Source organism: Saccopteryx leptura, chromosome 3 (genome assembly GCF_036850995.1).
Source record: "Saccopteryx leptura isolate mSacLep1 chromosome 3, mSacLep1_pri_phased_curated, whole genome shotgun sequence".
Taxonomy (NCBI): domain Eukaryota; kingdom Metazoa; phylum Chordata; class Mammalia; order Chiroptera; family Emballonuridae; genus Saccopteryx; species Saccopteryx leptura.
Window position 1 is genome coordinate 121,035,961 of NC_089505.1, and position 12,213 is coordinate 121,048,173.

The 12,213-nt window shown below is 43.9% G+C and overlaps 1 protein-coding gene across 1 annotated transcript in view; it reads right to left on the reverse strand.

The window, feature by feature from the left end:
• Positions 1-7,920, reverse strand: part of LOC136400106 (cytochrome P450 4A11-like) — a 31,045-nt gene extending 23,125 nt beyond the window's left edge. The window contains exons 1-8 of the mRNA XM_066376202.1: positions 7,689-7,920; positions 3,704-3,845; positions 2,945-2,989; positions 2,340-2,467; positions 1,429-1,553; positions 914-1,068; positions 353-459; positions 77-267 (exon numbers count right to left, since the gene is read on the reverse strand). Coding sequence (XP_066232299.1) covers positions 77-267; positions 353-459; positions 914-1,068; positions 1,429-1,553; positions 2,340-2,467; positions 2,945-2,989; positions 3,704-3,845; positions 7,689-7,883 — 1,088 coding nt within the window. The 5' untranslated portion in view covers positions 7,884-7,920. The remainder of the gene's footprint in view (positions 1-76; positions 268-352; positions 460-913; positions 1,069-1,428; positions 1,554-2,339; positions 2,468-2,944; positions 2,990-3,703; positions 3,846-7,688) is intronic.
• Positions 7,921-12,213: the final 4,293 nt, after the last annotated feature.

Consider the following 12,213-nt stretch of genomic DNA (forward strand, 5'->3'; position numbering starts at 1 on the left):
GCAGGCAGGGCCCAGGCAGACCAGGGCTTCTTGTCTAGCTGAGCGGGTGGGGCTCTCCCATCTCCTGAGCACTCACCAGGTGATGGAGGCGCCATCCCCCAGGAGGCTCTGGACCTCCTTGCGGCACCTCTCCTGATGCTCAGGGTGCGCAGCCAGAGCATAGAGGATCCAGGAGATGCCACTGGCAGTGGTGTCATGACCCTCGAACATAAATGTGTCCACTTCGGCACGGAGGTCCTTGTCAGACAAGGGGCTCCCATCCTTCATCTGGGGAAGGCACGGGAACAGTGCAGGGTTTGCCCCTTCTGTTGCACTTCTGGGAAAAGGCTTAAGCCCTCCTACACACACTCACTCTGGCAAAGAGGAGGATGTCCAGGAAATCCAAGTGCTTCTTTCTCCCGACCTTCTCCAGCTCTTCCTGCTCCTGCAGATGCACCTTCCTCAGCTTGATCACTTGGTCTGTAAAGAACAGTGGTCCCCAGGCAGAGCTCAGAGCGCTGGGGGCCCAGAAACAGGAACCTTCATGGCTATATCTGTCCCCAACCCTGCTCCAATCTGGGTGCCAGTGAATCAGGATGAGCATGGCAGTGGGTGTGCACATCAAAGGTGAGAGCTCTAGCACCCTCTGATTGCAGGTCGGGCTTCTCGTCAATAGCACACTCATGGTGTAGGCTGTAATTGAATGCTGCTTGGAAGGGGTGATATCTTCAATGCAGTGACACATGTAAACCCCTGCACAGTCTCTTGCACCCTAATTTCTTGGTTTCAAAGACCCCAAACAAGGAAATATCTAGTGTGGGTGTGTCCCAGCTCTTGAAGGCATCCAAGGCCAGGCTCTTTCTGAGGGTCAGGGACAGTCCCTTTGATATGAGCTCGATGACAGAGCAGAGCAACTCAGGAGGTGGGGTCCAACCTGTGTGTTGATGGGCAACCTGGCAGGCCTGGTGGTTACGGCGGCCTTCAGGAGTCAGCCAGTAGATGATGTTGTTCTGGTAGAAGAAGTTCCTCACTCGGGAACAAAAAAGTTTTTTCACATCATCAATGGCCTGGATGTAGAATTGGGAGTTCCTGAAGGGAGAAAATACAGAAATTAGTAAGGAATTGGGAGGTTTCTGACCTGGTGGTTCAGTGAGTTTCCAGAAACAGTGTGAACAGGTGACACTGAGGCATTTGTCACTTTGTCTTAGAGCCCTTGAGCCCTCAGTCCTTTGTAAGTGACATGAGCAATAGGCTTCCTTTTTTGTCAAGGCTCAGGTACCTGTGGCTGAGTCAAGGATTTTGCTGGACTGGATTTTGTCCATGGCCAGGAGCTCTTGACAGACTCTTGCTTCTTGTTCTGGTGAGCATCCCAACTGCCTGAACTGCTGTCCACTAAGTCCACATCAGATGGTAAAACAAAAGCTGTGTAGCTTAATGGTTATCACTGACCTGTCTGTCTGCGCGTTGCCCGGCTGGCTGAAGGCACACTTCATGATGGTGTCCAGGGTCATCACGGAGACGTGTTCAAAGATCTCCATATGTGAGTCCTGGCTGACGAGCTCCTCCCATCTGTCCTGTGGTGGGAGGGGACATTGACCCTCCTCTACTCTCCTGAGGGCCTCTGCTGACCATTAAGCTCTCTTTCCCTTTCTCCAGAAACTTGTTTGGCATTCCTCACTTTCCAGAATAGAGCTACCATAGCATATTAATATCATACAGCAAATGTCTGTAAAGTAAAAACTAGTTTCAGGGAAACTTTGATTATATAATTAAAGAGGTTATCTCAGAATGATCTGAATTGGTTTTGAATTTTGGGACATCAGGGATGCTAATTACTGCCATTAATCAAATGGTATCTGAACATGCTGGTGAGGTTAGAGACCAGATGGGAGGATCTGGCTCTGTGAGTGCAGACCTAATCTCCACTTTCTTCCATGGAGTAGCTCAATGTCATGCTGGAACGCTGGGCCCCAGGCCAGAACCCACCTAGATGAAAACCTGGAATGTTCACCCTGCCACTGAAGTGGCCACTGCCCAAACATGCCAGTGGCAGTTTGTCTTGTTGTCCAGAGAAATGACTTTTCCTCTAGTCCACTTTGTTGAAGACGTGGAGGTGAGAGGAGAGCAGACCATGTTTTTCCATGACCTTCCTTCCCTTGGCAATGAGCAAAGTTGTGTGGATCCAAGCTGGTGCCTAAATACTCCTTGCTCATCCACTTTTGGGAAGCTTTTTCACTTTGTAAGTTTTGAACATGTTATACTAGTTGGCTCTGTCTGATGGATGTCTGAAGGATACACGTGTGGACTATGTGAGTTGTGCTGTGAGTAGGTGTGTGCAGGTGAGACATGCATGAATTTACCAGCATCACTTGAACAGAGTCAGCCATGATTTGCACGTAGGGCTTCAGGATGTTAAAGTGGAAGGCTGGGGTCAACATCCGCCGGTGCTGGAACCATGTCTGCCCATTCAACAGGAGCAAACCATAACCTGGACCACAGATAGGTGTGTGGGGGGAAAAGAGATGGAGTCAAGGATGACTGGGAACAATTTTGGAGGAACCAAGGGTGTGAGAAGAAGGCATTTATGGGCAAAGCAGGAAAAAGGCCAGTACATTTCAGAAATGCAAATTTTCTCAAATGGCAGGTACATAGGATGCCATTATGACAACTGTGAGATAAAGGCTGAAATAGAGTAGGGGGCGGGAAGAACAGGTCAGGAGAACATAAACCAATGTCATCCTGACAATATGAAGAGCACTGAGAAGTGCTGACAAGAAGCTGAATTTCAGGGGGCTCTCACCACCACCTGTAAGGGTGAGGATTTTATAACAAGAGAAATGATGTTTGATTCAGAGATGAGGATTGTGATATGGTGCTGGAATCTTGTTGTTTTCTGTGAGCCAAAGCTTTAGTTCTTGACAAATCTACCTGGCAGGTAGATGCAGTTCTTGTTAGACATACTTACCAATCCAGGGAACCAGGTGTCTGTACACATCATGGTTCTTCGGGTCTGAAAGGTAAGGAAGGACCTTACAGGAAAGCTGGTGGGGACCAAACATGGCAGGCAACTCTCAGGAGGCAACTGTGGCTCACACCATGTGCAGTCATTCCTTCCTGATGACTGTCAGCTGGCAGTTTGTTGTAAGTGGCCTCCCACATACCTCTCATCCCCAAGTCTTTCACTGTGTGCTCAGGAAGGCGGAATCAGTGTCCCAGCGGCAAAACACCCACAGGACAGGATGACCATAATAGAGGCTCTATACTCAGTGCAGAAGACACACAGAATTGTGTGGTCTTCCTACAATTTGTGGGGGCTTAGTTTTCCCATGACCCAGTACAGGCAAATTTAGAGGTGCCAATCCCAAGTCAGGGTATAGAGGAAATTGTCTTCGACACCTGGGGATATTTTTTATCTCAATCTGTTTAAAAGACAGAAAGAAAAGGAATAAAGGAAGAAAGAAAGAAAGAAAAAAGAGGAAAAAAAATGAAGAAAAGAAAAGAAAATGAAAAAAAAAAGATAATGAGAACTGGTCACAGACAACTGTTTAAGCATTCATTTTAAGTCAATATTGTTGGCATACTCTGGTCTGTGGGCTGACAGTGCAGTTGGGAGAGAGTCAGGTGATGACGGCAGAACTAAAAGTCTCTTCTGGAATTTCACAACCTAAGGGCATGTACTCAAGAGAAAAGGGTTCTTCTAGCCTCAATGCAGGTTTGCTCTTACCTGATCTTCCCAGGATCACCTTCATGTAGTCAGGGTCATAAACCGTGAGGTTGGCATGGCTCCCCCACAGCCAGAGAGTGCAGGCACGTGGGAATTTCTCTGCCCAGATCTGTAACTGTTTTAGCTCCTGGTCCTTTTGCAACTGTAAGTAAGCGAAAGAGAAAACAAAACCTTTCTCTTTAGATCTAAGCACTTGGAGTTGGTGGTGAAGGGTAGGCCAGCCACAAGGAGAAAATTCTGGTTCTCACAGCAGTGATCAGGAGCTTGGAACTGTTTCTGATGAGCCAGGCTCTGAGCTGATTCCTGTTCTTCATCAAGACTTGGTCTAAAGTCAGATTCTGGCTTCTGGTGGGGCCCTTACTCAGAACTGCATTTAGAATCTTACACATAGTATATGCTTAATAAATGTTCAGTTAAGAACTGAATGGTATACAAGCCTTTTTCATGAACTCATATTAGAGTTATTGGCTGAATTACGTTTGTTTCAAATTCCTATGTTGAAGACTTAAATCTTGTACCTCAGAATGTGATTTTATTTGTAATTAGCATCTTTATAAGAGTAATTAACTTAAAATGAGGTCATTATAGTGGACCCTAATCCAATATAACTGTCTTTATCAAAAGGGGGACGTTTGGACACAGAAACAGTCACTCCTAGAGGGAAGATGATATGAAGAGACATGTGGAGAAGACAGTGGTTTACTAGCCAAGGAGAGAGGCCTGGAGCCAACGGTTCCTTCAGAGCCTGCAGATAAAGCCAATCCTGCCAACAACTAGATTTTGGACTTTTGGTCTCCAGAACTGTGAAACACATTTTCTGTTGTTTAGCCACCAGTTTGTTAAGCAACCCTAACAAAATAGTACAGTTGTGTGAAACTCAAGGCATAGCCATGACTGGGAACAGATCATGTATCCTGTTTCACTGAAGAATGAGGAAACGGTTCAAGGATATGCCCAGGTGAGATTCATTTACACCCAAGCCTTCTGAGCAGGTAGACAGGTAATAATGTGGTTACAGCTACCTGGGTATCTCTATTATCATATTTCAACCCAGAGTTCTAATTGTTGGGCCTAATGTTGGTGAACTTATCTTTAATATCTGTAATCTCTGTGCTTTTAGAATCTGCATAGAATGTGGCTATTAGGAATTGTACCTTGTTTTTTTTTTTACAAAGAAAACAACAAAGAAGTAAACAAAGAAATGCATGAGCACATGTAGGAGAGTGGATGATTGAGTCTTGTTTAAAATTTTTTTTGCAAGTGACATATATAATCTTGAGCTAATGTAAAAGAGAGAAAAGGGTCAAAGTGGAGGCTGAGGGCCCTGGGGTGTTTCACAGAGTCCTAGGGCAGGAGGCAGGCAGGATGCGGAAGGGGCAGAACCAGGGACTGAGGAGCTGCCAGGACTGAGTCATTTTTTCTCTCTGTATGTACATGCATTCATTCTCTTACCAATGTTTATTGGGCCTTTTCCTGAAAATTTTGTAGGAGCTGGGAATACAGTCATGAACAATTACACAACAGTCAGTGTGTTCATGGAACTGGGTCCACATGGTGGAGGAGAGCACTAGTACCCATGCTCTCCTCACGGGTGGCAGTTATGATTTCCAGGTTTTGGAAGAAGAACATGTGGGGAAATGGGGTGGTTTGGGTTATTTGAATCTCAAATGTTAGTTTCCATTTCCCTGGTCCCTGTTCGATTCCATTCCTATTCAATGCAGTGAGTTTATACTTTACCTGGTTGTCCTTCCTAGGCACTAATATTATTTTAAATTCATACAAATTAGAATGAGTGTAATGTTGGTTCTTGGTCTATGCCAAAGACAATTATATCATAATTACTCGCTTGAGTGCTATACTTATCACCTTCCTCTTCAACTTACAAATGAGGAAATTGAGCCGTAGAACAGATATTTAAAGGATGTGATAGGACTGGGTTGTAAATCTAAGTAGCTTGGCAACAAAGCTCACATACATAACTTCCCCCCTTGTCACTTGTTATCTGGCCTGAAAGACTAGCTTCAAACTGGATTCAACATGTGGCATTCAATTTCTCACTTAGCCAATAACAGATTATTGAATGAATTGAAATCTCGGGCCATACTATAAAAGCAAGGATATTTGGCTGCAGAGTCTCTCAGGCTACAGAAGTTAAGAGTTTATTCATACCATGAGTAATTGAGTTATGTAAATAGCATTATCCACTTACTGAGTGTACATATCATCTAATGCCATTAGTGTAATGGGAAAGCAACTGCAGGAATTTTTAGTGTTTCCTTCTGTCCAGTCTTAACTCAGAAGGTGACAAGTGCATCAATAAAAGTCACAGTTCCTCCAAATCAACAAATAATCTGGAAATTATTACACCACAATTTGCATAAACATACTGGGTTCTGGTTGTCTCTCTCTGGCTGATATGAACAGTTCCCATTTTTGGCTTCACTCTGCCTCCTTCAAAGAAAAAGAGAAGCTTCAGGTTTCTGCAACATCCCACCTCCTAAGGTTTGTTCTATCCACAAGCCCTTGGTGAGCCCCTGTCCATGCAGCCTGTCACCTTGCTCTGTACCTTTCCCCTCAGGGACTAGTGCTGACAGAACTGGCTGGGTGGCACTGTCTCCAGAGGCAGATTTAACGGCGGGCACACTGGGTGCATGCGCTGGGCTCCAACTTCTGAAGGGCCCCTCGAAACCCCAACTTTATACTTTTTTCTAATGAAGGGAAAGCCCTTCATTGGGCCCTTAAGAGCCCAATATTTTCTTCTGTGCCTGGGGCCTTAACAAACCTTAATCGGCCTTTTTTTTTTTTTTTTTTTTTTTTTTACAGAGACAGAGAGTCAGAGAGAGGGATAGATAGGGACAAACAGACAGGAACAGAGAGAGATAAGAAGCATCAATCATTAGTTTTTTGTTGCGACGCCTTAGTTGTTCATTGATTGCTTTCTCATATGTACCTTGACCATGGGGCTACAGTAGACCGAATAACCCCTTGCTCGAGCCAGCGACCTTGGGTCCAAACTGGTGAGCTTTGCTCAAACCAGATGAGCCTGCGCTCAAGCTGGCAACGTTGGGGTCTTGAACCTGGGTCTCCGCATCCCAGTCTGTCGCTGTAGCTACTGTGCCACCGCCTGGTCAGGCTTAATCTGCCTCTTGACTGTTTCTCACCCAACTTGCAAGCTGCTTTTTATGTCCATCCACACATTGAGTCAAACATTTCTTTGTGTCCGGCCCAATGCTGGGTGTGAGGGCTCAGATAGAGCGATGATATCTTCAGCCCCAAGTAGCTCACAGGGCAGGGGATTGAAGATTGAGATTTGGGAGATAAAGAGATTCTCTTTAATCATACCACTCAAATGTCAGTACTCCTTGAGACCATCCTGAAAGCCTTCTCTCTCATATGTACCAGTAACTTGTCAGGGATTCAGCATTGCGATCTCCTGTCTAAGTAATCCCGTAGTCTTAGGTCAACCAAGTTGGTCAGTTCCCTACACCTAATAATACCCCCAGGACCCTATGATCAGCCTCTCATCCTGTGACCTGATACCATCTTTAAATTCCTGTCTATAATCTCCACAGACTGTGACCCCCCACAGGCTGGGATCAGTGAGACCTATGTCTGTGTTCTCAGGCAAGCTCAGGGCTGAGCAGAGAAGATGGAAATGAGTGGACACGGGCAGGGAAGCATCTAGAAGTTTTGGTCTGTGGGCCTGGAACAGGGGCACTCAAGAAGGAACAGCCATTGTTCTCAAAGTGCTGGGCTCCCAACATAGCATGGAGTTCTCCCTCAGGAAGGTGGAGGCGACAGACTGAGAACACCAGCACATGGGGTGAGGAGCACAACCTGGGGAGTCAACATGTTCCACCTCACCCCCAGCAACCATGTTCTGCTCAGACAGCAAGGCTTTGTCCTACAGACTTGCTGACCACAACCATGCTCCGAGACTCCTGCCCTGATGGCCCTCCCAATCCCCTGTCACACTCCCTTTTACCTCCCGATAGTGTCCGAACAGCCAGTGGGAAGGAGGGGATGAGAACTCCTGGAAGGTTCTCAGCAGCCACTGCCGGCGCAGGTAGAGCTGGGCTGCCTTGAGCAGCAGCAGAACCAGACTGAGCAGGGAGACCACTTGCAGGAGCCCAGAGATACTGCCCAGGGGTCTTGTGAGGCTGAGCACAGACACACTCATGGTGCAGCAGCTTCTGGAGTGCTGACTGTCTCTGATCACCTCAGGCCAGTCTGGAATTTTTGTCCCACCCACCTGTGGGGAGGGTGAAGGGTGAGGGCAGAGCTTAGGGCTTAGCCACCAGAGTTGATTAACTTGGATGATCTACCTTGGGGAACAGGAAGTGAAACTTTTTCAGCTGACAGTAACAACAGTTGTATATATTTCAACTTTGTACTCCTCAGTTCCTTAACAAATGTCTTAATTTTTATTTATTTATTGATTTTAAAGATAGAAAGAAAAGAGAGAAACATTGATAGAGAGAGAAAGAGAGAGAGGAAGGGACAGAGATAGAGAGACAGTGTGTGAAACATTAATTTGTTTCTCCATTTATTTATGCATGTATTAGTTGATGCTTGTTGTGCCCTGATCGATGATCAAACCCACAACCTTGGTGTATCAGGACGATGCTTTAATCAACTAAGATACTTGACCAGGACCTAACAAACATTTAATTTGCATCTATCATGTGCCAGTTTTTTACATTCCAGGACACAGCACAAACAAAACAGACACGAACCCCTGGTTCTAGAAATCATAGTCTAGTTCACCAAATGTTCAGTTGATTGGCTATTTTATTATTGTTTCCATTTCAGAGATAAAAACTAGTTAACAGATATGTAAAGTGGCCAGTAGGAAAGAACCATTCAAGTTGGGGTTAGAAGTCTTCTGTGTTATCTCCAAAACTGCTTGACTATCTGCCTGTGAAGTTTCCCGAGGCATGTCTCAGTCCACTACTCAGTTGTGATCCAAGGTGAATGTGCTGGTGGACAGAGCATTCACCTTGGATTCAGGAGATTCAACCCTGAGCCTGGCCCACCACATACGAAGTCAGCAACTGATACTTTCTGAATCTTAGTTTCTGTTTTTGTAAGTGAGATAATAATCTTTTACCTAAGAATGGTAAAGGGATGCTCATTTATTCATTCATTCACTTAACACATATTTCTTGAGTGCACAACTTAGTAGGTTAAGTCAGAAAACACTTGGTACAATAAAATATGATAAGGCCTTTACTGAAGGAATGAGTAGTGGCCTGGCCCACCCAGGGAAGGAGAGATCTAGAAGAACAGTATGGGGTTTTATAAGATGAGTAGGAGTCCATCAGCTGGAAAGTGCTCGATAGAGGGATGTGCAGTGAAAAGTCGTGGAGATGATCACATGTAAGAGAGAAAGGGATAGAGGCAAGTTAATCTCATATCTTCACTGTTTTCATGATTCTCTCTCCCCATATCAAATCCAAGGCAAGTAGGAAAACAAAGTATATATGATATATTGTAGGAAGAATTCCTTGGCAGGCAGCCTTCCAAGGACCCCATTTTCTCCTGACTTATTCCTTCATCCATCTGAACTCTCTTACTCTCACACCCTCATCCTTTGCCCTATCTTGTGACAGGCAATTCACCAAACAGCCTGAGTCCTGTTCTCTCTCCCCAAAGTTCTGGGCTCTTATTTGAGCACAAGGGCCAGGACATGTAACCTTTTACACCAATTTCTTCTAACCTTTCCCCCAGTTCTCTGGTTTTTTTCCATCCCTCTGGCTCCAAACCCAGATACTTTTGGACCCTGATCTTCTCTTACTTGACTCAGCACCAACTTTTTGCCATCGACACGAGGGGCAGTAGTGGAGAGACTTTGGACTCAGAAAGCCTAAGTTTGAATTTTGTTTGTAATTTTCTTTCTCTCCTTGAGTCTTCAGTTTCTTTGGTAGAGTTGAGCTCATTGTGCTGGGTAATAGCTAACATTTAGTGAGCACTTACTATGTTCTAGGCACCAAGCAAAAAAATTTATACGTTTTCTCCCAAAACAGATTTTTAAAAAAATTTTCACAACTCTATGAGAGAAAACTAAGGACAAACAGGTAAGCTGCTTGCCCAAGATTACCCAGTTGGTAAGGGGTAGAGCCATAATTCAAACCCAGGCACTCTGGCTTCAGAGATTTGTTGTTAATCATTAGTATAAAAAGATAATTTGGGGGTTGAGATTTCTGTCCATATATAGCAGCCCTCAAACTTGCCAGAAGGCAAGTCATGTTTGTTCTGTTTTGTCCAGTGTTTCTAGTAGCAGATGAGTGTTTTACCAACTTCACATACTGGGGTAAATGCAAACCTTACTATCCAGGGCAGCTTCTGTGAGAGGGTGTTGGTCAAACCATGTGACCTAGATGTAGCAGTCATTGAAATGGTATTTTTATGGAGAGTCTTTAATGATATGAGAAAAGCTTATAACAATTTGATCCAAGCAGAATATACTACTACCTGTAGTGTATGAGCTCTTAGAAAGTTATGCCTGCCATGGTCAATACTTATTAACTAGTAAATATCTTTTTCATTTCTTTGATATCCAATCAAGATAACTAGGCATTCTATATCCTTATGCTTTTGATAGCTTGGAATAGAAGACTGTGCCTATTGATGATGTCCAATACATACTGATTTCATGAATGAAGGAAGGAGGGAGCAAGTAAATCCTGACTGTTTAGGTCACCATCTCAGACAGACAAGTTTCAGTTTTGGGTGCCATATTTGAAAAGGACATTAATACTTTTATTCCTGGATGTTTCCTGGTTCAGCTTATAGGCAACAGAAAGGCATGGGAGGGTGGTGTGCAGTCAACCCCCAAAGCAGCAGATTATAACATTGCATATTGTATTTCCCCATGAATAAGACACACTTTTTTTGGGGGAAAAATTTGGTGTCTAAAACCTAGGTGCATTTTATACAGTGATTGTAGATTTTTGACTTTCATTTCCCACGTTTTTGCGCTTGTTTTTGCACTCATTGTTGAAGACAGTGGTTCGTCATCATACATGACGAGGACAAGCTAATTAATGGATGGGAGTTCTGACAGTGATGAGGAGTTGTATGAATTTTATGATGAGTAAAACTTGAGTTCAATAACTTTATGTGATACTTTTTTTTTCAAATTTTGGGCCCCCAAATTAAGGTGTATCTTATACATGGGAGCGTCTTAAACACGGGGGGAAATATGGTATGTGGATTGATTGCCCTAGAACTTCTTGTTTTGGGGGCTTAATAAAATTGGGTTTTATGTTGATACAATTTATTTTATCTTGTTTAGTTTTGCTCCTCTAAAAAGACTGCATGTACCAGGAGAAAGTCTTTTACTCTAATTATTTGCTTGTATTTTTGATCCAAGGGAATGCACAAACCTGTCAAGGTTATTTTCAGCTAGGGACATTCTGCATTACCACCTTTAACCAGAAATGAGATACACAGATACTTTTGTGAAAGCACTCAGTACACTGCACAGTGCTGGCATGCTGCTAACTTCCAAAAAAATATCTCCTAAATATTTGCCTAATGCATATACTTTCCAAAGCACAATCACAACTGCTCCCCCGTTTACCAGATGTTATTGACCTTATTTCACAGACAAGAAAACTACGGTTCAGAGATGTTAGTTGACTTTTTCAAGGTCACATAGCATGTAAGTATTAGAGTTAGGGCCACTACCTACAAATTTCTATTTTCCTACAACATGACTGTCATTTATCTAATATAATACTTACATGTGCTGACATGGTGCCAAGTGCTTTCATATTTATCTACTTTGCCCTTACAATAACCCTATCATAGTGTCATAGTACCCACCATCTTCCAGCTGATCTCTCTAACCTCATTTTAAACCACTGTCCTACCATGAGGCAGCTCCTGGAAGACAGCATGCTTTTTCCCTTCTTGAGTTTCTGTACTTTCTGTTCCTTCACCTGGAATCTTCTACTCTTACTCTACAGATAACCACCTTTTTTTTTATCATCCTTTGGGTTTCACCTTAAGTGTTATCTCCAACAAGAGGCCACTAGGATCACTCCTGCCCAAGCAGGTCCTCCCTGTTAGTCTCTCTTGTGCCATAGTTTTTATTTCCTTCTTAGCAATCACTGATGTCTGAAGCATTTTACTTAACTGTTTACTTGTTTCTTATTAGTCTTCCTCATAGAATGAAAGGTGAAGACCATGTCTCTCTCCTTTCCTTGAGACATCTAGATCTGTGGTTTTTAACCTTTTTACATTTGGGGACTAGTGAAAATAGAATTATTTTGGGGACAGCTAAGGCAGAAGTTACCCTGAGCATAAATGATTCAAATAAGATCTTTGGGTCTTTAATTTTCATATGACATCAGGGTGGTTAACTCTTTTCCAGATGGCACTACATTTCTGGCGAACTGGCCCACAAACCAGCTGTTGAAAAACATTGGTCTAGATCTCTGGTCTGCAAACCGTGGCTCGTGAGCCACATGCGGCTCTTTGGCCTCTTGAGTGTGGCTCTTCCA